Here is a 26,755-nt window from a genome sequence, read left to right on the forward strand (position 1 = left end):
AAAGTGACAAAGATATGAGATATGTGTGTTCAAGGTAAGGGGGAATATTCTAATAAGGATTAATGGCAAGTGACTTTTGGTATAATAATTTTTTAATTAAACATTCACCGTATTTTTTTCTCAACTGCTCAACTTCATATATCAGAGAAAATAAATTTAGAAAAGGAATCTTATTTTGAGAGATTATCTTAAATAGTATTAACTAAATTAAAGTTACCTTAGAAGGTTTTTTAAAGGAAATCTTCAATGAAGCAGCTGAGAATGAAGCAAAACAGAAAACAGAAGCATGTTTAGCTTAAAAATTCTCATTTTAATCTTACCCTTGAGAAGATATTTTCCAGGGAGCTAGTTAAGGATCTCTTTGCTTTATTTTTCAGAATGTCAAGTTTGAACCTTCCACTGCTTGTAGCATTTTCTGGGACTGCACTGTTTGAAATAGTCTAGAGAAAGAAAAATAAGAGTAATTTTATTTTGGACAAATTGAAGGTTAAATGAGGCTTAAAACTAAACCATTAAAAAACACAAGAATTCTTCAGTAGCTCTATTAAGAAGTAATAATTTAGGTTCCACTCTGTGGACACAAAGATTGCAATGTTTAACACTTAATATTATAAGTAATAAAAAGACAAAAATAAGATCTTTTCTTTCCACTAAAATATTCCTCCTTCATTTAACAAAAATCAAACTTGAGATGTCAATTTTCCCCCGTTTGGTTATTAACTACCACCATCCCTTTCCAAGGTGTTTGTTTTATATCTAAATTACCAAAAAAAAAAATCCAAAGGAAATAAGTTTCAAAGAGCAAAGCACTTTGCACACACAAAAAAACTGGATTCTAGTAATGCCTCTGTCATAATTCCATTTTTGTTTTGTTTTGTTTTCTGGAGGCAAAGACTCATTACATAATTCAGGCTGGCACTGAACACATGGCAATCCTCCCACCTCAGCCTTCTGAGTGCTGGGATACAGGCGCACACCACCATGCCCAGCTCATAACACCATTTTCATTTGTGAGAAGGTGATTTATTCTCTACATTAATAAGTTTTCATTGATAGTACTAAGCCATAGTAGAGTCTGTGAAGCATCCATTACATTAGGTTCTCTTTATCCTACTGAAGGGAGCAGCTCCTATGAGCTCAAAAACTTTCAAGAGATAACTCTTATAATTTGCTAAGAGAGAGCACAACAACATAACAAATATTGAATAGGTAAGCATGAATATTGACGACAGATCTCAGTGGTAAGAGGAAAGGATACACAGGATTCAGACAGGCAGAAGAAAAGAGACAAAGACTTCCCCAGAATGGGAGTTGGTTGTTGGCAAAATCATAACTAGATTTGTTTAAAGGACAGAGCCAGTGGGTAAAATCAATGGCAACAGTGGAAGACAACAAGAGAAACTGCAGCTGGAGGAAAAACCCTGAATGGTCTTATGTGTTGAGTAAATAGGAAGAATGCTGACCTGCACTTATAAGGACAGAAGCAACCCTGTCAAAATCGTGCTTTAGGGAAATTTATCTTAAGGGAGTGTTCAAAAACACCTAAAGATCAGGGAAATCAGAGACTGAAAGATCAAACCAGATGAGTGGCTTTAGCACAGTCCAAACAAGAGGCAATAAAGGCCCACACCAGTGCCAGCTCTGTCAAATCATTCAAGAAGTTACTGATGCAAGACATATAGTGATATAAAGACCTAACAGGAATTAGTGTTCCAAAACGGTTAGCTTACTGTGATCTCCTTCAGTTCTGTTGTATTTGTCTTGGTTTAACTCTGTGCAAAAGGGAATAAACTCTAGACCATGTGCACACAAATGCCAACCTTTAGTTTGCAGGGAGGGCACATGTACTACCACTGCTTCCTCCTCATTTTCATCATCTGGGCCATCTAAGCTTTCGATTTCACGTGAATTCGAAAAAAACAAGTAATGGACTAACATAACTAAACATGCATGGTCATTCTACATCATGAACACATATGACTGCTTCTTTTAAGCAAAACCATAAATTCACTCATATTTTAAAACTATTATTTTGTCAATGTGCCAGTGCCTGCCACCATTTCCTATAAAGCTCCTAAAATGCTGGGCTGGGAGAGGAGGAAGGATCTGATAGGACACTAGCCCTGAAGGAGAAATGCCTTTCCTATTTTAGACAGACACATATATTCGTAACAAAAGTAGGTCAGGGAGAAAATATCCTCTCACCAATGGGCCGTCCCCAATATGTACATGTGTCTTCTGCTTGGCTTCACACAGCTGCCTCAGGTGTAAAATCACAAGTTCATTTTCTTCCTGGTCACTGATTGGCTTCATTTTCTGTTGAACAGACAAACCCAAGAGTGCACTGTGGCAACACAGCTCCTCTCACTTTATTCTCACTTAGTTTTATCTGTTTGGCAGATAAACATAGATATAACAATGGCTTTCTAGTTCAACCATATAGTCCCAGAGGACATATAACTTTAACTTCAGACAGAGGAATGAAAAAGGGAATTCACAGCAACAGGATCTCTCATTCCTTATATTTTATTAATGAGAACTACAAATAATGGTACCTGAACTCGTTCAAAGATGTCAGCTTGCTCATTATCTGTCAGTGATGAGAGATGCCTCTGTATTACGAGCTTGGCTCTTGGCGGGTAGAGACCTAAGAAAAGGATGAGGGAAACCATGAAGTAGAGACATCATAGTACTATGCCCTTGCCAGCAGGCTCCTGAATGTTAATAACCTCAAGGAGATGTGTCCCTGTCTATAATGAACCTCACAGCGCAACACAGAGATAACGAAGAGAAACCTCTCTACCAAATCAACAGCCCCTTAAACACTCATGGAGTTAAAATTACTAACAATTTCTAAATGATATCATGCACAACTAGGTATGACTTAACACCTCAACAAGCATAGCCACCAAAGATCCTCATAGGTGAATTAACATTATCCTAGGATCTGGCCTAGAAACAAAAGCCAAAATATCTAAGCTTACAACTTGATGTTTAAGTAATAAAAAATAATTAATAAAATAGAGGGCAGGACTACAGATGAGAAAATGACCTTTCTCCCCTTTGTGGCTCTTGAACTGTGGAAATAAAAGTACGGCATCAGTATTAAATGCACTTTTAATGCCACTGTTTTACAAAGAAATTGTTAGCTTCTTTACAGTGTGCAATTTATAGTTCCTTCATATTTTTATACTCAATCTGTATTAAGTCCTTTGGGGGAAATTTTCCATGAATACATTTCTGATTTTATTTTTTTAAAGAGAAAGTTTAATTTACGGTTACAATAATTCAAGTGATCATTCATTTTTAAGAATAGATCTTTCAACACATAGTTAAGTGCAACTTACAGTATTACTACTGTATTTTGATATAAAGAGCATATCTAGCTATACATAATATTTAATAAATCTTATCAGTGAGGGGCTGGGGATGTACCTTGCACATGCTAAGACTTGGGATTGATTCCTAGTACCACAAAAACAAAATGAAACAAAAAAGCCCTTATAGATGAACTGGCATTTTTAAGTCATCTGCTATTACAAGCCTATCTTTCACAACTGCAGTGAAATACATTATAAGATGTTAAGCCATAATTTGAATATTTTTCATGTATTCATTAGTTCTATTTACAAAGTGTAATGCAAAGTGACTAAAAATATTATTTATTTTGCTAAGTTGTATCATATAATTTACAAATAATATCATAGTCTGTAAGTATATTGCTCAATTTTCTAACTATTTCAAGAATATAAGTGGTGACTGCTAATTAAAATAAAATGAAGTGTTCGTATTTAGCTACGTTTTAAGGTAAAAAATTATTTAGAACTCTACAGGCACTATAGGCACTTTAAACTACCCATTGTTTTAAAAGAAGCAGAATTTCCACTACAACTGCCAGATACATGCAGAATTGGCCTATTGTAAAGGCAATACTGCTACCCCTGTTCTAGGTCACTGTATCACATGGAATTTAGTTACATTCCATACTTCAAACAGTGTCTGAAAAACCTCTCAACTCCATCTTTGTGCAACATATAGCAAAACTCTGTGAAAATCTCTGCAATCACATATGGAAAACAAAAATGCATTTTGATGGTAGTATACTACTCATGATCCTAGCTTAGTATTTTCTGGAAAACTCTACCAAAACAAGCATAACACTGGGTTTCACAAACACAGCCCTTACTTTTCTACTGTAAATTTTTACTTTATCATAATAGTAGCTGGCTGTGTGTCTCAGTATCTTTCCCTGAGGGATAGAGGAAGTAATCCTTATGTTTACCCAGTTGGTATGACAAATGGAAAGGTGTATGCACCTGTGCAAAAGTGTCAAACTGGAATTTTCACTGACATTTTCCTCCGCCTAACAGGTTTTCCATATGTTTACCTAAGCATCACACAGGGTATATAATACACACTAACCACTCTAGGATTTGTTTTTTCAAAGTTTTCTTTTAATTTTTCTGGTAGAAGTAGCCCAATTCAGTTCAATGACACGTGGAAAACCAAATTTACAAGTTTTGGAGCGGGTAAAAAATGAATCATCAATTTACTCATGCATGGATGAAGATGATCCATTACGGTAACATACATGTTTTCATAACAGAAGAGTAGTGTGCATGGATGATGATGACTTTGACATTGGCCATGTGAACGAAAGTACCTGTGACAGTGAAATGGAGCAAGAATCGACTGATACAGACACAGGGAATGCAGACCTCTTTGGATTCAGATGACAAAAGAAAAAGCAATGTGAGTGTATATTTGACTAGTTGAAATGTTAAAAAATGGTCACACAACCAAATGGAATGATCCAATGTTAGAACTAGGTCCAAAAATATAGTGAGGACCCCTTGCCAGGGGTGAAATCTATTGGACAGAATGCCAGCACTCCCATTCAATGTTAGAAATTGTTAACAGATGAAATGCTACAAGATGTAAAATACACAAAGACTGAAACACAAGTAAAACATTCTGTATACACCAATAGCCATACTCAGAAATGTATTTATTATGATACTCACTAGCTGAACTGAAAGCATTCACAGGTCTGCTGTACTTAGCAGGGCTTTCTCATGGTAACTGAAGGAATGTAAACTAAATGACTTATGGAAGAGCAATGGGTGTGGGCTTGAGGTCTGTAGAATAACAACAACACTGAAGGGATTTGGTTTCCTTCAAAATTGAAGTTTGATGACAAAACTACCCCCTAAAAAAAGAAAAAAACTGATAATCTGGCTGCTACCCAGTCACTGTTTGATAGATTTGTGAGTAATTGCCAAGCAATTTACACACCATCTGAATACATGACTATTGATGAACATCTTGCAGAATTTCATGGCTGCTGTAACTTCAGGGAGTGCATGGCAAAAAAACCCTTCAAAATATGGCATAAAAACTTATGCCCTTGTAGATGCAAAGACTTACTATGCTTTCAATTTAGAAATTTCTCCTGGAACTCTGCTACTAGGTCCTTATTTATATATTAATACAGTGAATGATGCCATGAACAGGCTTGTTGCTCCCACCTCCCAAACTAATTAGAATGCAATATTTGACAATTGGTTCACCAGTTTCTAATAGATATTATGGTTTCTCACAGAGCACAAGTTGACCAGTGTAGGAACTGTACACAGGAACAAAGCAGAAATTACAAATGAAGTACTGCAATTTCAAAACAGAGAACTATATAGTACAATCTTTGGATTTCAGAAAGATTTACATTGGCCTCATATATTGCAAAGAAAAACAAACAGGTAATGCTGATGTCAACATTGCACCATGATGAAAATATTGATAGGGAAACCTCAACAAAATGGAAGTCTGAGATGGAAACTTTCTACAACAAAACCAAAGACAGAGTAGTTGTTGTTGATGAGTTATGCAGCAACTATGATGTCACTTGAAACACAAAGCATTGGCCAATGGTTATGTTTTACTCAATCCTAAACATGTGTGGCATAAATAATTTGATAGTTTAAAAAGAAAATAACAAGTGCAAAATACCATGGAGAAATTTTCTTACTGGGACTGGAACTCATAAGAGATCATTTACGGCAGAGAAAAAAAAATGTTTGTATTCAAGAAACTACACCAAAAAATTGTGGAACACACTGGTGAGAGGACAGGTGAACAAGCAGGCCCAGCAATCCAAAGACCTACTATGACAATAGGAAAACCAAAAAGATGTGAACTGTTCCCTGCAAGAAAGGACAGGAAGATAAAATGTACATGCAATCAGTATAAGCATTACTTGGGTATGGAACATGAAATTTTCATGTATGAAGACTGCCTTGGGGATATGAAGGTGATCTGGCTGGAACATCTGTCACCCCATTGACTGCCAGGGTTGATACAGCTAATGTGGCTGGCTAAACAGTTGTCCCCTTCTCCTTCACCACTCCATGTGTGTCCCTCCTGAAGCTGCACGCTCAGTGGAAAAGGACGACCACCTCCAATAGAGGAGGACCATTTCCTTGGTCAAGGGTATACAAGGAGATGTGCTCCCCTGCTAGAACCTCCAAATGAGCTCGCAAGACCGCCTTCCGTGTGACAATTGAAGCAAAGGTTATTTCTGTTGTACAGTTCTATTGGTATTTTCATTGTAGTTCATGTAGGTTTTTATTTATGATGTTATCTTTTAGGTTTTGTAAGCAAGTAAAAACTGATGTGCAAATGTTGATGTTTATTCTAAATGTGCAATACATATTAAGAATTTAATACTTTGTTTTAAAACCCCAACAGTGTATTTCACAGATCTAGAGAAAACAATCCAAAAATTCATTTGGAACCAGAAGAGACCTAGAATAGCAAAAGCAATTTGAGGCAACAGAGACATAAGAGGGGGTATCACAAACCCCAACTTGAAACTATACTACAAAGCCACTGTGATAAAAACAGCATGGTACTGGCAAAGAAACAGACCAGAGAATCAGTGGAATAGATAAGAAGATACAGAAACAACTCCAGACATACTCAGCTACCTCATCTTTGACAATGGAGCCAACCATCCTCACTTGAGGAAAGACAGCCTCTTTAATAAATGGTGTTGGAAAAACTGGATTTCAACTTGCCAAAGATTAAAACTAGACCCCTATCTTTCACCATGCACTAAACTAAAATCGAAATAAATTAAAGATCTAAATATTAAAACAGAAACACTAAACTTGCTGGAAGATAAGTTAGGTAGATCTCTTGAAGATATTGGCATAGGAAAAATCTTTATGAACAAACCCTCAGTAGCAAGGGAACTAGCACAAAGGATCAACAATTGGGATCTCATCTTATTAAAAAGCTTCTGCACTGCAAGAGAAGCCACCAACAGAGATAAGAGACATCCTACAATGTGGGAAAAAAAATTTTACCAGCTGTTCCTCAGACAAAGGTCTACTATCTAGAATATATAAAGAATTGAAAAAAAATCAGACCCCCCCCGTCAAAATATAAAGACCCAATTCAAAAATGGGCATCTGAAATGAACAGACATTTCTCAGACAAAGAAGTAAAAGCAGCAAATAAATATATGAAAAAATGTTCAACATCACCAGTCATTCAAGAGATGGAGATGAAAACAACACTGAGATTCCACCTCACCCCAGTAAGAATGGCTGCTATCAAGAAATCAACCAATACTGGCAGGGTTGTGGGGAGAAAGGAACCCTTCTTTATTGTTGGTGGGAGTGCAGACTGGTGCCCACTGTGGAAATCAATATGGAGATACCCCAAACAACTAGGATTAGAAGTCCCATTTGACCCAGCTATTTTTCTTCTGGGTATCTTCCCAAAAGAATTAAAAGAATCATACCACAGTGATATATGCTCACCTATGTTTATAGCAGCACAGTTTGTAATAGCTAAAACTTCAAAACAGCCCAAATGCCCATCAACTGGAGAGTGGAAAAAGAAGATGTGGTTTTTCTATAAAATGGAGTGCTACTCAGCCATAAAGAACGAGGAACTAGAAACATTTATAGCTAAGTGGTTGCACATTGAGGCCATACTCTTAAGTGAAATAAATAGGACACACATCTGTAAATACCGAATAGTTTCTCTGGTGTGAAAAACTAAAAGTGTAAATAAGGATCAAAATGTATAACTGATATTGTGAAACAGGAAGAAAAGGTCTAAAGGAGTAGGGGAAGAGCGAGACATAGGGGACAGAAAAGAAGGGAAAAGAAAAAATACAGGAAAGAAAAAAATGGAAACAAAGTTTTTGTAAATAGGGAAGGAAGCGGGGGTTGAAGGGCGGGCAGGTGAACGGGGAAAAAATAAGAACCAAGATACATCATGTACAGGTACAAGATCCCAATGATGACTGTAACTGTATTGTATACCTAAAATGTACCAATAAACTTAATGAAAAAAAAGAATTTAATATTTTATTTTATTAATATTTTATGTTCCTGTCAACTAGACATTGTATAATACAATAAGAACCTCCTGACAAAACAGCCAGAACAGTGAGATCTCAAGTACGTCCTACTTTTGCCAGGAAAGCATAATACGTATGCTGTCAGTGTAAGTGATACTTGTGTATGGAACGTGCTGCTGTCATATGTGATGACTGTCTCAGGTGTGATAAATGAAGTAAAGATTTTTTTTGTAGAGTGCCATTGGTATTTTCATTGCATTTCACATAGGTTTTTATTTATTATGTTCTTTTTTAGACTTTGTACACCAAAAACAAGTCAAATGTTGAAAATTTTGATGCTTTTATATAAACACTCAATAAATATTAAAAATGCAATATTTTTGTAGGGGTTTTGCTATTAATTACTCACTTTAATATAAAACTCAAAATTTAAATTAATAATCATCAATATAAATATTCTAAAGAATGAACATGGGTTTGATACACCTATATTGTACCTTTATGACAAAAAATGTGTTATGTCCCCCTTAAAAGGCTTTGAATAAACTGATATTAATTCACATCCCAAAATGATAAGAAGAAACTGATGAAAGGCTTGTACACAGGCTGTGGGAGACCAGGGCAATGAAACAACTGCACACAATGGGGAACCTTGATTCGATCCTGAAACCAAAAAGCCACTAATGAGAAAGCTGATAAAGATCAAATGAAGTGTTTCTTCTGTATAACAGCACTGCATCAAAGTTAATTTCCTGTTCTGATTATTGGCACTCTGCTATATATAACATGTTACAACAGGGGAGGAATATTTATAATAACTCTGCAAATATTCTGTAACTCTGTAAGATCAAAGTTTTTTTTAACTATATATATATATATATATATATATATTTTTTTTTGGTACCAAGGATCGAACTCGGGTCCTTGTAACTAATATATTATTCCATATATTCTTCCAGATATAGCGCATACATATATATATATATATATACATATATATATATATAGTTACTTAGTACATGCTATTTAGCAAAATATTTTTTCACTCAACAATATAATTTTAAGATATATCATGTTGACATAGAGTTCAAATTCATTCCTATCAATTGCTTCTTTATATGACTATACTTCAATTATAGTATTGATGAACTTTCAGGTTTTTTCCAATATTACATTAGCTACATAATACAACCATGAAAATGTCACCTTTTACACACATATGTTAAGTTTTTTCTTATCAAGATATGGAACTTTTGGTTAACAAGGCACGTGCAATTTTAGGTTAATTAGTTTATATTAGTTAATTCTCCCCCAGAAATTGGCTATACCAATTCACAGTTCATAAGTATTACGTAAATATACCAATATCCCTAAAATTTCTCTAATAGTTGATCTCATGAGTATCTTATTGTTCCAAATGAGAAAAAGTAAGATTCAGCAACTTCTCATTTTCATTACTGGACTGTTTAATTTCCTTTTCTGAGAAATGTTTTTAATATGACTTGCACAATTGTCTAAAGGATAGTTGTATCTTTTTCTTATAAAGTGTTTACAAATTTTGGATATTCATCTGCTATCTCTTCATTTGTTGCTTACTATTTTGCTTCGAAATAAGCAGTTATTATTGTGTAAATATGTTAAATTTTTCATTAAGTCAAATCTGCTAGTCTTATTTTAATAGTTTTTGCATTTTTTTGTAGCTTACTAAAAGAAATAAGAATATTCTTTTTTTCCTTTAATGATTTTAATATTTGGTTTGTTTACACTGAGATTCCTGATCTACCTGGGATGCCTTTTAAGTTGGATAAGTGGAAGAGATTTTTGGCCCTGTGGATACCTAATTGTCCCAACATCATCTCCTTGGTAATTCAGCTCCCCAATCCCGACAGAAATTTACCATGCTCCCTTGATCATACATAAAAGATTATTCTATTTTTGTGTTTTTCCATTTTATGTCTTTCAAAATAATGTGCATTCTATAAAATTATGGCTGTGAATTTTTAAATCTGAGTATTAAATTGAAGTAGCGTTAGATCACGCAGTTGTGTGGGTAACGCTGCTGCTCATCACTGTTGCTGCCATATGCCTCTGATTCTGCTGTCTACAGAACAGAAATTTTATCTTGCATTTACAATAAGTAGAGATATCTTTCTCTTTTGTTCTGAAGTTTGTACTCTTTCCATCTATTACGCTGAATTAAATTACTCCCAGTGCCTGTCATCTACTCTGGACTGAAATCTTTCTAGGCACACAGGCCATATCTCAAACATTTGTGCATCGCAGTCCCCAGCACATCGCCTGGTCCACAGCAGACACTTAATATACTTTTATTAAATTCTGTCTCTCCTTTCGTGCAGTAGTTTTCAACATTTTTTGTTAGGAGAGATAATGAGAAGAAAGGGAAGATGAGCCATAGGATCACCGGTCCTTTGTGCCCTCCCTCTTGCTCAGAACACATTTTTTTAAAAACCTGCTTCATGATTATCACCTCCACGATCTGTCATTCACAAATGCCCCTAAAAGCCAAGCAAATTTCACTACAGTTCCACATTTTTAGAGAAAAAGAGTAAACACACATCACCACGTAAGAGGAAACAGAAGAATTAAACACACTGTGTTGGCTTTGCCTCCCTTCATTTGTCCAACAAATATTTGCTCAGTTCTCACTGTGCACACAGCAGGGAGTTAAGAACTGTGGGAAATACAGGTCCCTTCCTTAAGGGCATTCAGAAAGGAAAAAAGGAGAGAGAGACAGAGAGAGAAAGTGAAGCACCTAGAAGAGACTGACAGCCCACTCAAGTCTGACTGGACATGAAAGATGATTCTCTGGGTTCTTCTTTCCTATAGAAACAAAGAACTATTCAATGACAGTAGGGACTCTCATTTCCCAAATGCCAAAGCAAACTCCACTTTGCAAGGCCAAGTTATACTGTACCTTCAATCCTTTCACAGAGCTTATGCAGAGAGTGCATAGGGCAGGCCTCACACAGCTTGATCTGGGTCTTGGCACTCTGCAGGGCTGCAGCCGTGCTGAAAGCCTGCTTCAGAGTCAGCATGACCTCATCAACCTACAAGAAGGAACAAAATGCAGCTATACAAGTTGGCTTTCATGGAAACACTAAAAACCCAACAGCAATGTGAGCCTTTATGGATGCAGACTAAATAATAAATAATAGAATTTTGATGGCTACAGAGCTAGCAGAGAAAATATTAAGTCTGGAAGTTAGACCTTTCATCCATATAACTGAAAGCTGGGTGAAATAAGATTATTTCAGTGTGTGTAATGCAATATTCACCTTTACCAGGGTGCTATTTTCAAATTGCATGGAGGGCTACACTATCCCAGTCAGTTTAATTAGTAGACCAGGTTTTTGTTTAATTTAAGTTTATCAGATAAAGCCCTCTTTGGAAGTTTTGTCTGCCATATACAGTACAAAGAACAAGGAAATAGGTTTAACATTCACTTGTGTTACTAAGTATTCTTCTTGCTTTAATGTTCTAAGTCATTTTTAGTGTAAAACCAAACAAGATATTGTTGAAGTGACATTTGAGAGGAAACGAGTTCTATTTCAATGGCAGAAAATGACTATGAATATTGCTAGTCTTATCACTACAGCTTCAGATTTATTATGATTCCAATTCTGATTTATGGTACTAGAAAATGACATCACAGTGTCTGATAGCAAAGTCTCACCACCAGGCTAGGAGCTTGAAAACTGCCAACTGGTTTCTTTCTTACTTTTTTGTTGAGCCAGTCAAGAAATCTGAATGCAACCTGCTGATTTCATGGTTGCTTCTTTGAGACCAACTAACAGCTAGCTCATCCTTTGGCCCTGAAACCACATCAGTCTGCATGTCCTTTTCTATGACACAATCACCAATGTAAGATGTGATTTTTCCCACACACTGTGGAACTTAGATCAAACTCTAAAACCTATATGACAGAGCTATTGAATCCATGCTTGGAAAATCATTTTTTCTCTCTTTTTCCCCCTATATCCTGGTTTAAGAATAAACTATTATTTAAAGAATTTTATCTATTTCTCCATGTGAGTGTATGAGGAAACTGGAATAAAAAGAAACTTTACTCAATATTACTGAAAGCAGAGATCAAACACTAAGAAGTTAGCCTTCATTCTGATGTTTTATATTAGGAACCTTAAAAAGGCTTAAGAATAATTTCACAGCATTCCATAAATAAAAATAAATTATTCCATGTTATACTATAATTAAAAATAAAAACTTTTAATACTTAGAACTAAAGCACAGCATGTTTAATGTCTTCACATTTTTATTTCATTTGCCTTGTTATATATTCAAAGGCAATTTAATTATTTACACAGACGTTCATTTCTATTTTCTTGTTTTTCATTTATTTAAGATACTAAGAGTTAGTAACTGGCCTAGTAATATAAATAGCTTTCATAGAGGTTACTAGTTATTTAATAATTCTGCATTGTAAAAAGCCTCATGGATGTGCAAGCACAAGGACCCAAGTTCGATCCCTGGTACCAAAAAAAAAAGCCTCATGGAATTATTGAGTATTTGTGTTATCATCATTAATTCTCATTGAAACAAGAGGCTACTTCAATGGTGTCTAAAATACGGAGGACAACATCATCTGGCCAAAAATATTACTACAAACTTTATTTGATTAATAAAATGTTAAATGTTTTATTTTCCAAAATGTATCACTTTTTCCAGATGACCTATAAAGTCTATCATGACGTCAGTGTGACTAAAAGTTCAAATTAGTTCACTATAACTACAACAAGAAAAAAAATCATAGTCATGTCAAAAAGTTAAAAGCAAAGTTATAAGCAAAGATAAATCAACTATATGCAAACAAAAACAAAGTATTCTTGGCACTGACATCCAGAAAAATTACATTCCCAGTAAAAAGCATGAAGTTAGACAAAGAAAGTTAATTTATGATAATAAAGGAGAAATCTATAATAAATATAACACTCATAAATATTATACACCAAACAGTATTATATAGCATTTTAGAATAAGTCTAAGAATCATACATGTGTAAAGACTTCAAAAGATCTAACTCTCTGGAAAAACTTAAAATTTCATACTATCTAATAAGGTATGGCCTCAATCCTATTTTAACACTTATTAACAACGACATGGTCTATTTCAGCTCTGTATGTGTTAGGTTTTTAAGCCCATGTACTACATTCTATACTGAGTGTAAGTTCTCACATGCCAAAGTTACATCGTACACTTCTTCTTGGGCTAAATGATGTCAATTATATTGTGTCTTTCTTCAGATGAGATACTCTTCATAGATTACTGCTTTTCTCTCAAGCATCTGCAACTTTTCATGTAAAACAAATCCCAAACTTGAACTTACGTCTTCACCTGCTATCCTTCTTAGGTTGCTTGTTCCTTAACTGTTAAGCAATTTACTTTTAAAAGTAGAATCCATACCACATATAAAAGAAAGATGTCCTACAATATCTACCTCATTCTTCATAAATACGCTAATATTTCATTTCTAATTAAATACCATGCTTATTTTATTAACTATTAACCTCATATAAATTCAGAATCTTATGTAGCACTGATTTTTTCTTTCCTCCTTTTCATTATATCTTTCTTGCCTATTTTTTCTCTGAATTTATGCCATTTAGATTTTGTCTACAAGTAGCTGTAGTTTGCACTTTGTTCCATACTCTTTAAATTAATTTTAGAGAAAGTACTTTTATTTATTTTTATTGTAATGTAATACAAGTAGATATTAATAAAGAAAAGATAAAAATGGTTCTATGAAAAAATAATTTTTCATAACAAAAATAATTGGAGAGTAACAGTGCTAAAAACAGTGTATCATGATTTTAAGAGAATATGTTTTCATCTGTTAATCTATCTATCTTTTCCTACAAATTTCAAGAGTTAGCTTAATAAGATTATTTTATTTTATTTTTTTTGGTTTTTTTGTTTTTTGGTACCAGGGATCGAACTTGGGTCCTTGAGCTTGCACAGCAGGTGGCAAAACCACTGAACTAAATCCCCGGCCCAATAAGATTAGTTTAAAAAGACCTGTGCCTGTATAGCTCTCAGAAGGAAGGAAGGAAGAAAAGGGAGGAAGAAAGGTAGAAATGGAGGGTGGGAGGGGAGCATTAAACATTTAAACTTCCTGTGTAACTCTCCATGGTCCCTCAGAACACTAATTTATACCAACTGTTACAAAGAAGCAAAAGAAAATGCTAACTGTGTGTTCTTGCTACCCAGAATAAGTGTCAGCATGTGTGGTTTTGCAGTATTTTCATCTTGTACAACTGCCAAACCACATCAATCATAACACTGCTTAGACCCATATTACTTATAATTGGCTATTTTGTTTTGTTCCATTTGTCATTTGTTTGAGCCATTCCCAATTATGCAGGAAATACACATTTTTTTCTTCTGGCTTGTAGTTCTGATGTCTCACGATTTAGGTAAGATGCCTACTGATAAAATGAAATAGGGTTTGAATGAGCCTTCTTAAGAACAAAGCCAAAGCTCAGAAGCCATACTGCTTCAAGTAACAGGAACTGAACGGTGTGCCCAGCCAGCACCGCTGAGTGCCTTGGTCACAGAGTATGGCAGGGAAAGGTAGCACGTCCCAGACCTTCTCCTGTGACTCCTATGTCCAAAACTCATTCTACAAGTATGGGGACAAAATGCAAACACTAAATACTCAAAATAAAATGAAACCCATAAAAGAGAATGAAAAAAGGAAAGTTTTACATAGTTTTTCTTTTAATGAAAAGGACACAGTGAAGATTGGCCAGCACCTGGAAGACAAATGCCTGGAGCTAAGAGCAAAGTCTCAAAATAAGAAAACACTAAGCACAGCCCAGAAACATAGCACATAAAAGACAAGGGCCAACTATGAACTTCCCAATCAGTGGAGTGGCCAGTTAAGTAAACAGATTAAAAAGTAGGGGGCTTGGTGGGAACTGAGAGAGACCTGTGAGCAAAGTGTTGGGAGAGCCCTGATGGAGGACAGTGATAGGACTCGACGCCTGAGAAAAGGGAGTCAGAAAAGTCCTCCGGAGGATGAGACAATCCGGCTGGTCCTGAATAACCCACAGGAGAAGTAAAGAGGAAGAGTGTCCGAGTTATAGTAGGGCAAGGCCATGCCTGCTCTACTGCTGATGAAGCAGTAGGAAAGTAAAGGGCAGCAGAGGTCAACCCCCCTTGTTCAGTAACAGGTGACCCCTGGAGGCTGACCTGGCCCCATGGCCAGCCTTACAGAATGAAAGGCAGTGCACCCTGGTTCTGGCCTCCTCGGACAAGCAGTCTCCTCACTCCACACAGCAATCCACCAGGGGCCTTCACAGAGTTCCAGCTACTCAGAGAAGCCCTAGATCCCAGGCTGAGGTGCAGCTCAATGGTAGAATGCTTGCTTAGCATGCATGAGGTCCTGGGTTCAATCCCTAGCACTGAAAAACAAACAAAAACTCCTTGATTGTGCATGTGGCCCGTGCACTACTCTCAAATCTGCTGATTTCAGGAACAAACCAATATAAAAGCACCACTGCAGCAATCAGCAAACCAGGCTTTGTGGTTTGGCCCAGAGAGGAGCTTGTGAAATGGAACAACATATATGAAGACACAAACATGAAAAGGGCATGGCATGTGTTCTGCATGGAGGGAGTAACAGCACAAGAGGCTGGAGAAGAATGAAGGCCCACATGCTAGATAACATAGATGTTGTCCTTTAATAAGGAGGCACAAACTGAGCTCTGAAAGGAGATTTTGTGAGATATAAAATTCCAGCATAGTATAGACAATAAGCAGACGGGAGATTAAACCAGTGGCAGGAAGAGTAGTTAGGACACCATCACAAGAATTCCAGAACCAGGTCCTGAGGAGGAGAAGACGATGAGATGGATGAAAGAGACATTTCTCTCTTTAAATCAATAGGATTTGACAAACAACTGGACAAAGAATGCATTAAGGTTTCTAAATTGGAAAGCTGAGTGAATGGTGTTGACAAAATTTAAAAATATGGGATCAGTGATAGGTTTTAGAAAGGCAGGGCAGTGTGGGATCCAGAACATGGTAGAAGAACCAGACTTACCAGAGAGATGAAGCAGCAAAGGAGTGATGTGTAAGCAGTACGGATGGGTGGGGAATGCAGCCCCAGCGACAGAGTATCCTAGACTATGCTTTACCAGAATTTACTTGGCTGGCATTTCCCAGTGTTGTATCATTGATTTTTTTTTTTTTTTTTGCTTTCTTTCTCTTTCCTCCCTCTGGGTGTTCATTTACCTCCATTCCTTCTACTATCATTATCTAGTGACCACTTTCAAATCTCTATCTCAAGACTTAAACTGAACCTACTTAGGAGGAGTCATCTGGACACCAACAGGTGGATATGTCATAGGTATAGTTAGTTATCTAGAGGGAAAATGGAACTCCCTAGAATAAGAAACTACTGGGGACAGAAGTATTATATAATCCTTAGAGAAAAAGGCAGAGCTCCAGAGGGCACTAGTCAAAAAGTGCCTTTGTTCCCATCCATACCCACCCCTTCATTATTCCTAACCCAAGTGTCCTCGAGGGAAATGCGGAAGGTGAGAGTTAAGCAAGGGTGACTGTAATACGTACCAAGGAAACAAGGACAAATGCTCCTGGCTTGTGTGCATATGTCTAAGTTGGATGTGTTTCCCTGTGAGAAATGGTGGCAGGAGGGTTATGTGGCTAAGAAAATAGTTTTCTGTAAATTCTTCAAAGAATGGCAATGTATATATCTGAGGGTTTGAATTACAATGATTGGGAGGATAGGACAGGCAGACAAGTAAGTAAAAACTTTGAAGAAAAAAGAAATTAACATAATTATTAGTCAAATGTATTTCCAAGTCTGTCTTATGTATTTCTTCCAAATTCCAATTGCTCTTATAATAAAAGACAGGAGAGGGAAATACTGGAAAGAAGTGACTTTTAAATATCAAAGGAAGGAACTGAAAGTTAAGAAAAGACCACAAAGAATAAAAGATTATAAAACTAAGTACAGGGGCTAATGAAATTAAGAGAAAAAACAAAGTAGTTCTTTATTCTCCTGAAATGTTTGTTATAGCAATTAAGAAAATAACAGATCAATGGCCTTTCTTATTTTCTTCTTTGAGCAATGAGAAAAGTATTGGCTTTTTTTCCTATTAGTCTTTTCCTACCTTTTAAAAATATTCATGGTAACCTGACTGGGTTTGTTCATCCTGAGAAAGAATCTAGGTACTTGCCATGACAATTTGTTTCTATTTTTCTACTTTTGCACTACCTTGAGGGGTAAAAACATAACCCTAATGCCCCCCTTTTCCCCCTGTGAGGCTTGGGTTCACAGAGAGGAGTCCTTTGAGATGGATGTGTTGGCAGCAGTACGCAGACAACAAATGCACCACTTACCAGGGACTCGCTGGCACACTGGAACACATAACAAATGTACTGGCTCAGCCCCGGTTCTGGGGACTCCCGACAGATGAAGCCAAAGTGATCAACATGCTTTATACCCTGGATTAGAGGAAAGAAGGGCAATACAGCATTGATGGGAATATATCCATTCAACAATATGAGAAATCAACATCAATTCTATGTATTTCTACGTACATCTAAGTACATCAGTTCTATGTATTTCTTCTTCACAGCAACGTGATAGGGGACATAATGTCATAGCAAACTTACAGGATGGTCTGTTGGTATGTAAGATAAAGAGTGAGACCAATTTAGATTGTTTTGTTTCTGATAAATACCCTGTGACTCAGGGCCACAGGAGAAAAAAATATTGATGGCGTGATATACTGTGTCTTGTAATAAAACCACTACTCCATGTTTGTAAGTAATTGAGTTTTCAATTTACTATCTTCTTAGAACACCAGTCAGATGATTTATCACAAACCCTGTTCTTGTCTACAGGAAGCTAAGAATCTGAGAAAAATTACAACTGATAATACCTGAATTAAATGCCATGCAATTCCCTAAGGTTGCATACAACAACAGACTGTCTATTCTATTTATAGACATTTAAAAAGCCACACTGTTGAAAGATTGGTATGTTTAAAAGTATGATTGCAAGTGACAATTATCCACATTCACAAATCATTGTATTTGCTGGACTCAGGCTAAATAATTTCAGCTATATTTAATAAAAAATTTATTATTTGTGATTTTCATTTAGTCTGAATACATACATACCAATAAATAGGCACTGTATTATTGTAAAAGAAAGCACAGTGCATATTTTGTAAAGTCAGGTAAGCAATGCAATTTTAAAATGCCCTATAATCACCAAAATTTAAGTGAAAAGAGACTTTCAAATCTCATTTGTGCTTAAATCTTGGTTCAACAAATCTGCTAGGCATGATAAACTGTGCTAGATTGCTAATAATTATCTTTGTGGCTCCACTTTTCATTATAAAATAGCAGTAATGGAACCTGTTATGTGGGATTTAGAACTAACAAATACCTATATGACAGTCCCTGGAATGTTTTATAAATGGTAACCACTTGTCTTGTCATAACAATCTCAATCTATGCAGTGGATATGGAAAAAGGAAATCAACTCTGGAAGAAAGAAGTAAGGAGGAATAAGTCTGCAATTCATAAATTAAAAATAAGCTCAATCTTGTACAACCCGGTAGTGACTAAAGAATATTTTTACTAGTTTAATAATAAATGGGAAAAATTCAGAGGACTTCATCAGCTCAGCTAGTCTTCCAGGTGAGAGCAATGTTTCCAGGAAAGAAAGCCACACCCTACTCTCCATGCTTGCCAGGAAAGCAGTCATACTAATTTTGAAGAAAGAAACATTTGTAGTTGTACGGTATTCCAAAGCAGGCCTGTTCCTGAATACAGCCACACTGTGCTGTGTATCAGCCCAGTTTTCTGTGGAAAGAAGTTAATAGGAACAGAGCTACTGAGTGAGAGAGGGGTCCCAGGCTCAAATGATCAGTATTCTGCTAGGAGGTCTCTCCACCAATTTCCTCCATACTTTCCCTTAATTTCTGAACCAGAATACCAAAATGTACAGTGTGCCTTTAATAAAAATTAAAAGGAAAAGCAAAAATCTTTGCTTTGAACTTCCAGTTTTATACTTGGTTTGGCTGCATCTTCCTTTTTTTTCTTTGTGGTGTTCAATGGCATTGTCTGTTTTCTTACTGGGAGGTACGGGGAATGTAGGGGCAGGAGGTATTGCATTTTAAGGATGTCTCTTGGTGCTGGGGGTAGGAACAATATTTGATTTATACATATTTGTTTCCAGCGCATGGCACCAGGCCCCATAAGCAGAATGGCCCCATTCACTCAACATTCACTGAGCACCTAAGGTTTAAATTCCATGTCAGCACAGCTGATTCTAATGCACCACAGACTAAGATAGCTGCCCTCGTAGAGTTTATAACCTTGCAGAAACCCTCAGCAAACATGTAATTATAAGAATGATTAATACACATTTTTTCAGGTGAATAATCTTTCTACCAAATTTGTACATTGAAGTAGAACTTTAGAAATTTACAATATATTCCTCCTGTATTCAGATGTAGTCACTAATTCACCAGAGAATGCTTATATATACACCATAATTTTGTCTTTACATAATTGAAAGAAAATATTAGAAATGAAACTCTATTACCTGAGACTGAGTTAAACAATAGACAAGATATACAAAAGTTCTCATCATCTTTGAAGGGAAAAATGTCTGAATATCATACCTATTGCAATGCTAACTCCAGAATTTGAGAGGAAAAAGAAGAGGAGAAGGGAAGGGAGGGGCCTGAAGAGGAGGGAAAGAGAGGAAAGAAGAGTGGAAAGAAGAGAGGAGGGGAGGGAGGAGAAGGCAAAGAAGGACAAGAGTTAATAAATAGTCATGATTTTTCAACATTAAAATATAGGCAGAGACTTCATCAAGGTCTAGTCCCTTCAAGGTACATAAAGTCAGTAGGCCAAAAAAGAAATTATTCTCAATTCCAGGGACCTACTCAGAGGCATCTTTGCATACATAACACTCTCACATTTGGATTTCGATATTCCTCTATTCTGGTTAATTCAAAATGTCTTGCTTTGTTCACAATATATTTAGGTAGCTCTAACTTTTGGGTAGATATTCTAAAATATCACTATGGTCCTCGGATATTAGTTTATACCTAACATTATAATTTACACACATTCACTACACTAGTTATTTTTAAAGCACTTAAATACATAGTTGGTGAATTAAAAGAACAAAAATATCAAAACATTTTCAAACCATGGATGTATATTAAATAGAAGTTCAGACACGAGTTCCCCATTTACTATCTGCTCTGGGTATGACTCAGTTACTGCCCAAGATTCTGAGGAACGGTAACTGGGAGGTATTTTCAAAAGAATTCTCCACCACAAAAATTCCACTTGTGGAAGGCATCTGACGAAGTGTCATTTCAAAGGGAAGGAACTGACCAAAATGAAGACAGAATCTTAGGAGAGATGCGGAGGGTCCTGGGTAGGATTTTGTTACAGTCATATACACAAACACATGAACAAATTTTAATTTATAAACCAATTTTCTTTAATAAAAATAAAATTTTAGAAATATTAAAATTTGAAGGATGGGGCTGGGGATTTAGCTCAGTGGTTCTGCCACCTGCCTTGCAAGTGCAAGGTCCTGAATTCGATCCCCAGTACCAAAAAAAAAAAAAAAAATTTGAAGGAGTTTACACCCTATTGTTTCGTGGTGAATTGTGGAACCGTTGTTTTGTAGTTAATTGGTCCTTTAAATACTACAATATAACTCAATACATACCTGGGAACAAGATGAGATATCTTTAAAATTCTTTTCTAGCACAACTGATTTAGTGTCTGGACTGATAAGGTTAATCTCAAATCGTCCAACCTTAAAAATAAAAGTATGTCAATTTTAACTCATTAGGACCTAACATCTTACTATTTATAATTATATATTCAATGAATAATATCTCACTTTACAATTAATATTCAATATTTACAAAACTCCGCAATACCCAACTAATAAAATACTCAGTAATTAAATACCTAAATGCCATATTTTAAATAGACCTATTTCACATGTGCTCCATCCAACACCCGATCCAACAGAAAATGTTAACTCCGAATATCAGTTGTCTCAAAACATTTCTTGCCTTTGTTGAGAAATCACAAAAATTAAATTGGTCTTAAATTATAAGATACAAAAGAGATACTTTTCTCAAAATAAAAATGACTTCAAAAAAGCAGGCAACCTATCTTCACTTCATGATTTCCAAAAATAACAATTATGTATTTATGTTATAAACATACTTTCTCTCAAATGGTCAATTAATAGCAGTGACTATAACAAGCTAAGAAAAATAATCTGATAGCTCAAAGAAGAGAAAAAATTCTTCACCACAGAAAAGACCACAGACACTTTAATTACATACTTAGTGTTAATCACAAAACAAAACAATAACAAAAAACATGAACTTCTGACAAAGCAAATATACCCTGGGACTGTTTACCAAGATACTGTATGGTGTGGAATTTCCTTCTCAGGGATTCTTTAAAACAGAATAAAAGGTCAGTCATTTATTTTTTTCAAGAAAACTCACATGTTACAAGCTGAAGATCAATGACTCTCTACAGGGCCTGGTTATGAATTAAGATCTTTAAGTAGAACTTGATGTTTTCTATACACTCTTGCGTCATTTTAAAAAATTATTTTTAGAATCAAGAATTATCTTTTATGTTCATAATTGTATACCTTACATCAAATTATTCAGTAAATGGCCTGGTAGATTAAAAGACCAGAGATGAACCCTTAACCTTCCCTCTTGTGTGCCACGGTAAATTGGTGTATTCCCATCTGAAAGACAACTATGAAAAGTCTCTGGAATTTTCCTTTTTCTCCCTAAAAAAAAATCCTTTTTATCTCCATGACAAATCACACTGTCTTAGATTCACATCTCTACATTCTTTCTGACAGAGGCTTTCTAGAGTTATTTGTTTAAAGGCATTTATTTAAGAATCGGCTCAAGGTAAATGCAGATGGCAGATACCAAGAGTATCTGTCATACACTCATTCACAGATATTAAGGGTAATCTTCTATCCCTAGTCCTTCCATCAACTTTCTCTGCTGCTCCTCTAATTGCTTTTGCTTTTTCCTGCTCCACCTGCCTTGAAAGCTGGGTTTTTGGTTATGGCTACACTTTGGGTTATGGGGTGATCAGGTGGAGGAACAGGGAGCACACACACATACACCACCCCCACCCCCCACCCCCCACCCCCCCCTCCCGTTTGCTCTGGTCCCGCGGTTTGAGGTTTGCAGGGAGCAGGCCTGGAGCCCCACCCGCACCTGGAAGAGCATCGTTCTGTTCTTCTCGGAATCCGAGGGCTGCACGTGACTAGGGGCACTCGCGTGTCTGCGTCGCGGCTGTGGCTTCTGGCCGTTCTCGTGAACTTTCCTTTGAAGGACCCCGGTGACACTACTGCACCGGGACCGGAACTCCTGCTGCTCATCAAACCCACAATCTTCCAAAATCCGCTCAGGGAAGCAAACCCGGGCGCTGGATGGCACGGGCTGGCTGGCCAGGGCTGGCAAGGCAGGGTGGCTGTTCTCCGCCTCCTCCTCCTCCTCCTCCTCGGGCAGGCTGTCCCGGGGGGACCCCAGAGCCTCACCCTCCAGGACCAGCTCCTCGCCAGGGTCCGCGGCCCGCTCGCCCTGGAGCCGCAAGCGCTGCTGTTCGTGCAGGCTGAACTTCTCGATGCAGTCATCGATGAGGCTGGACTGGGCCACCTTGTGGGCCACTGTCACCTTTCCGCAGTACAAGACTTCGAACTTCTGAGAGTTGTAAAAGGCGTCCTCATTGTCTTTGCTGGGTTTGGCATCCTCTTTCATGGCGGCTTTGGATAACTGCCTTATGCTGCTGATTACATCAGGAACCTGGGGAAAAAAATTTGAAAATCCTGTTTTATTGGAACATTTTGAGATAATTTTTGTGTATCGAGACCTATTATTAGCACATGGAATGGATTTTCATTCTAAATCACAGAACACTGGAAGGAGTAAACCCTACACAAGATAGAGTGTAAATTTAAATTACACCATGTGACATAATGACTTTAAGGTAAAACTGCAATGTAACAAAAATTATTAAAATTGAAATTTAATAGATGTATTATACTTTCAAATTGTGAATGTATTAGTTTCACAAAAAACCATGAAACTATATAGGTCACTGCCAACTTTTATTCTTTTAAGAAGTTGTCAAATTTATTTCAAAAAAGATTTTTGTAATATGCTTTCTATAGCCTTTTAAATTCTGTAAAATCTGTGGTAATGTCTCCTAGATCTTGATATTGTAATTTTTAAAAATCTATAATTGATATTGTGTAATAGGAAGAAAAGGTCTAAAGGAGCAGGGGAAGTGGGATAGGGGAAAGGAAAAAAGGGAAAAGAAAAAATATGAGAAAAGGAAAAAAATGGAAACAAAATCTTTGCAAATAGGGAAGGGTGGAGGAGGTGAAGGGAGGGCTGGGGAAGGGGAAAAAAATAAGAACCAAGATACTCATGTAATGGTACAGGATCCCGATGATGAATGTAACTGTATTTTATACCTAAAATGTACCAATAAACTTAATGGGGAAAAAAAAGAATACATCTTTTAATTATTTTTGAAAGTTTTTACGAGCCTCATCTGAAGGAAACCAAATTTCCAACAATAAAGATAAAATTAACTTTTTAGATAAAGAGGTTAAAACTGGAACGCTATCATCTGGATTAGCAAAATAGAAAATACAGACTGAAACCATGCAACCAGATAACACTACACAGATGCTAGAATGACTGACATCAAAAAGACCACAGGCCAGCAAGAAGGCGGGACAACCAGAACTCTCATAGGTGGGTCCAGAAAAGTAAATGACTCAGCACAGTAGAAAGCAGCTTCTTAAACCTTAACCATAGACCTAAAGAAGGATAAAAGAAATAAAGATAGATAAAAGGAACCAAGGAAGCTCAATTTTTATCTTCCTTATCAAGGAATTGTTAGTTTAGGAAAAACTGGCAAAACGAGGTTTTATTAAACCTAAAGTTACATAATCTATGTAATCCCCCTTCAAGATTGGAGTTGCCAAGATGAAAGTAACTACAGTACTTTGCAGGCTTACAGCGACATCTGATTGCCAACGTTTATAGCATGGCCTAGAAGTAAGCAGTCACAATCCTAAACCTGTGATCACCTAGGCTACAGGAAAGGCAGAACCTCAGAGACCGCCTCAGGATGAGACCACTCTCTGAGCAAGGACAACTGTCTCAGGAGAACCCAACTGCCCCTCCAGGGATAAGCATTCTCTGGAGCTTCGAAACCAGCACTGAGATACCTGTGCACACCCTGGTTTACCTCAGCTAATCCATAAAAGCTGACATTCTGTTTTTGTGAGCAGACATCTGAACTCATCAGAGTGAGCCCCCTCCAGTCACTCTAACTGCAGTCTTTTTTCCTATTCTCTCTTACTTCCTAATCTGCCTAATAAACCTCCCTATGCCTCACACTGACTCGTCCTGAAGTTCTTTATCGGTGATGTGCATCAGGAACCTTTCAACAGACTGAACCAAGGTCATCACCTACTCTTTAGGGGGCCTCCTAGGACAGGATCCCATGACAGACCTCCCTCATGAACCAGCCAAAAGACTAGAAAACATATCCACAGAAGAGCTTATATGCAAAATATCACAGCAGCTTTGATCACAATGCCAAAACACTGGAAAGAATCCAAATGCCCATCAACTGAACAGGAAAGAAAATATGGTTGACACATACAATGGGATACCACTTATCTTTCCCCTGGTTTACTCCAATACCCTTTTAACTAGTTTTCCACCCCCTTCAATCTACTCTTAAAAGCCAAAATGATCCTTCATAAACTGGCATTTAAGGAACAAAAAAACACCACCCTAAAGTATATCACTCTGATGTACTGATTATTTTGAGTTAAAGGTACTAACAGTAGATGCAAGACAGGCATTCTGACCTTCCTTTGCTTCCTGAAAGCAAAAGACAACTCCAGAGTGAAAGATGTCCTCCCAGAACCACAAGAAAGTCATTCTTATCGCCAACATGGGACTCAAGGCCAAGAGAAACCTAACAAACCAACTATGTTAAAGTAGTCCTACTTTCTTAGTCACTTTTCTACAATTATCTGCCTTAGTCCAAAACCTCGGTCTTGTCATGTTTTCCTAATTTACTACTCTTTCTGCTTCTTTGGACCTTTGTTTTTCTTGTGAGAGAGCCCATGTACACATAAAAATTACTAAATAAAAATTGGATACCTTTCACCTTGACTCTATCTCATGTCAGTCACTGCCAGAGACCCTTATAGAAAAACACCCTCACACACATTACTCACAGTAGCTCCCTCCAATATCTATTTGATGAAGAGTAAAAGACAAGATCTTGTCAACCACAGATGATATACATAGAGATTAAATCTGCACTGTGGTTACATATCTTCCCTGTGACTTTATATGGTCAACCTGGACTTTGATCTTTTCATCCTCACCTCATCTCCTCTGACCTATACTCCTTCTACATTCCTTTCCTGCGCACTCCACTCCAGCAACCCTGTCTCCTTGCTAGTCCTTTACCCTACTTGAAGGTCTCTAGCCTCCAGCTAGCTACCCACCAGGCTCACTCCTTCAACTTATCTAAACCCATGTCATCTTATGAGCCAGCGGCCCCAGGTGTCTCCCAGACCAATGTACATGCTTACACACACGGCCACCCTTCCTCTGGATTTTTCCCTGCTCTTTGGTTCCCCATAGCACTTACACCTTTAACATTCTGTATAGCTTATTTATTATGAAAAGTAAAATATATATGCCAGGCACACTGATATGTCTGTAATCCCAGCACTGAGGGAAGTTGAGACAAAACAATCACGAGTTTGAATCCCACCTTGGCAACTCACGTACACGGTTTCAAAATAAAAAATAAAAAGGGTTGGACATGTACTTTAGTGGAAGAGTGCCCCTGGGTCCAATCCTCAGTAATGAAAAATTTAAAATATATGTTTTAAGTGGATGGTGATTTCTGTCCCTTTTTTCTTCTATTGTTACCTATTGCATTCCTAAGCTAAGAATAATTCCCTGTACATAACAGGCTTTCAGTATTTGTATTAACCAAAAAAAACTTTCTCAGTAATTTTTAATTTTTGACAAAAAAAGGAAGACCATCCTATATACAGAGCTGCTTCATATTCAGACATCTATGGTATGTCTTTAAGCTCCTAGTGCCAATTTTAAAACCAGAATTTCTTCTCTTTCACTTAATTACCTAAAATACACTATCAGGGCCAGGGATTTAGCTCAGTGGTGCCACCACCTGCCTCACAGGTGCAAGGACCCGAGTTCAATCCCTGGT

The 26,755-nt window shown here is 36.8% G+C and overlaps 1 protein-coding gene across 8 annotated transcripts in view; it reads right to left on the reverse strand.

Moving 5' to 3' along the window:
* Positions 1-26,755, reverse strand: part of Tbc1d4 (TBC1 domain family member 4) — a 185,104-nt gene that overhangs the window by 49,710 nt on the left and 108,639 nt on the right. For all 8 annotated transcript variants that reach the window (XM_087192894.1, XM_087192895.1, XM_087192896.1 and 5 more), the window contains exons 2-8: positions 22,690-23,277; positions 21,144-21,233; positions 17,774-17,878; positions 11,307-11,439; positions 2,556-2,647; positions 2,206-2,316; positions 321-440 (exon numbers count right to left, since the gene is read on the reverse strand). In XM_087192894.1, coding sequence (XP_087049020.1) covers positions 321-440; positions 2,206-2,316; positions 2,556-2,647; positions 11,307-11,439; positions 17,774-17,878; positions 21,144-21,233; positions 22,690-23,232 — 1,194 coding nt within the window. In that variant the 5' untranslated portion in view covers positions 23,233-23,277. The remainder of the gene's footprint in view (positions 1-320; positions 441-2,205; positions 2,317-2,555; positions 2,648-11,306; positions 11,440-17,773; positions 17,879-21,143; positions 21,234-22,689; positions 23,278-26,755) is intronic.

Source organism: Heterocephalus glaber, unplaced genomic scaffold, assembly GCF_053883595.1.
Source record: "Heterocephalus glaber isolate CG9 unplaced genomic scaffold, H.glaber_assembly_v1.0 deba00001577, whole genome shotgun sequence".
Lineage (NCBI taxonomy): Eukaryota > Metazoa > Chordata > Mammalia > Rodentia > Bathyergidae > Heterocephalus > Heterocephalus glaber.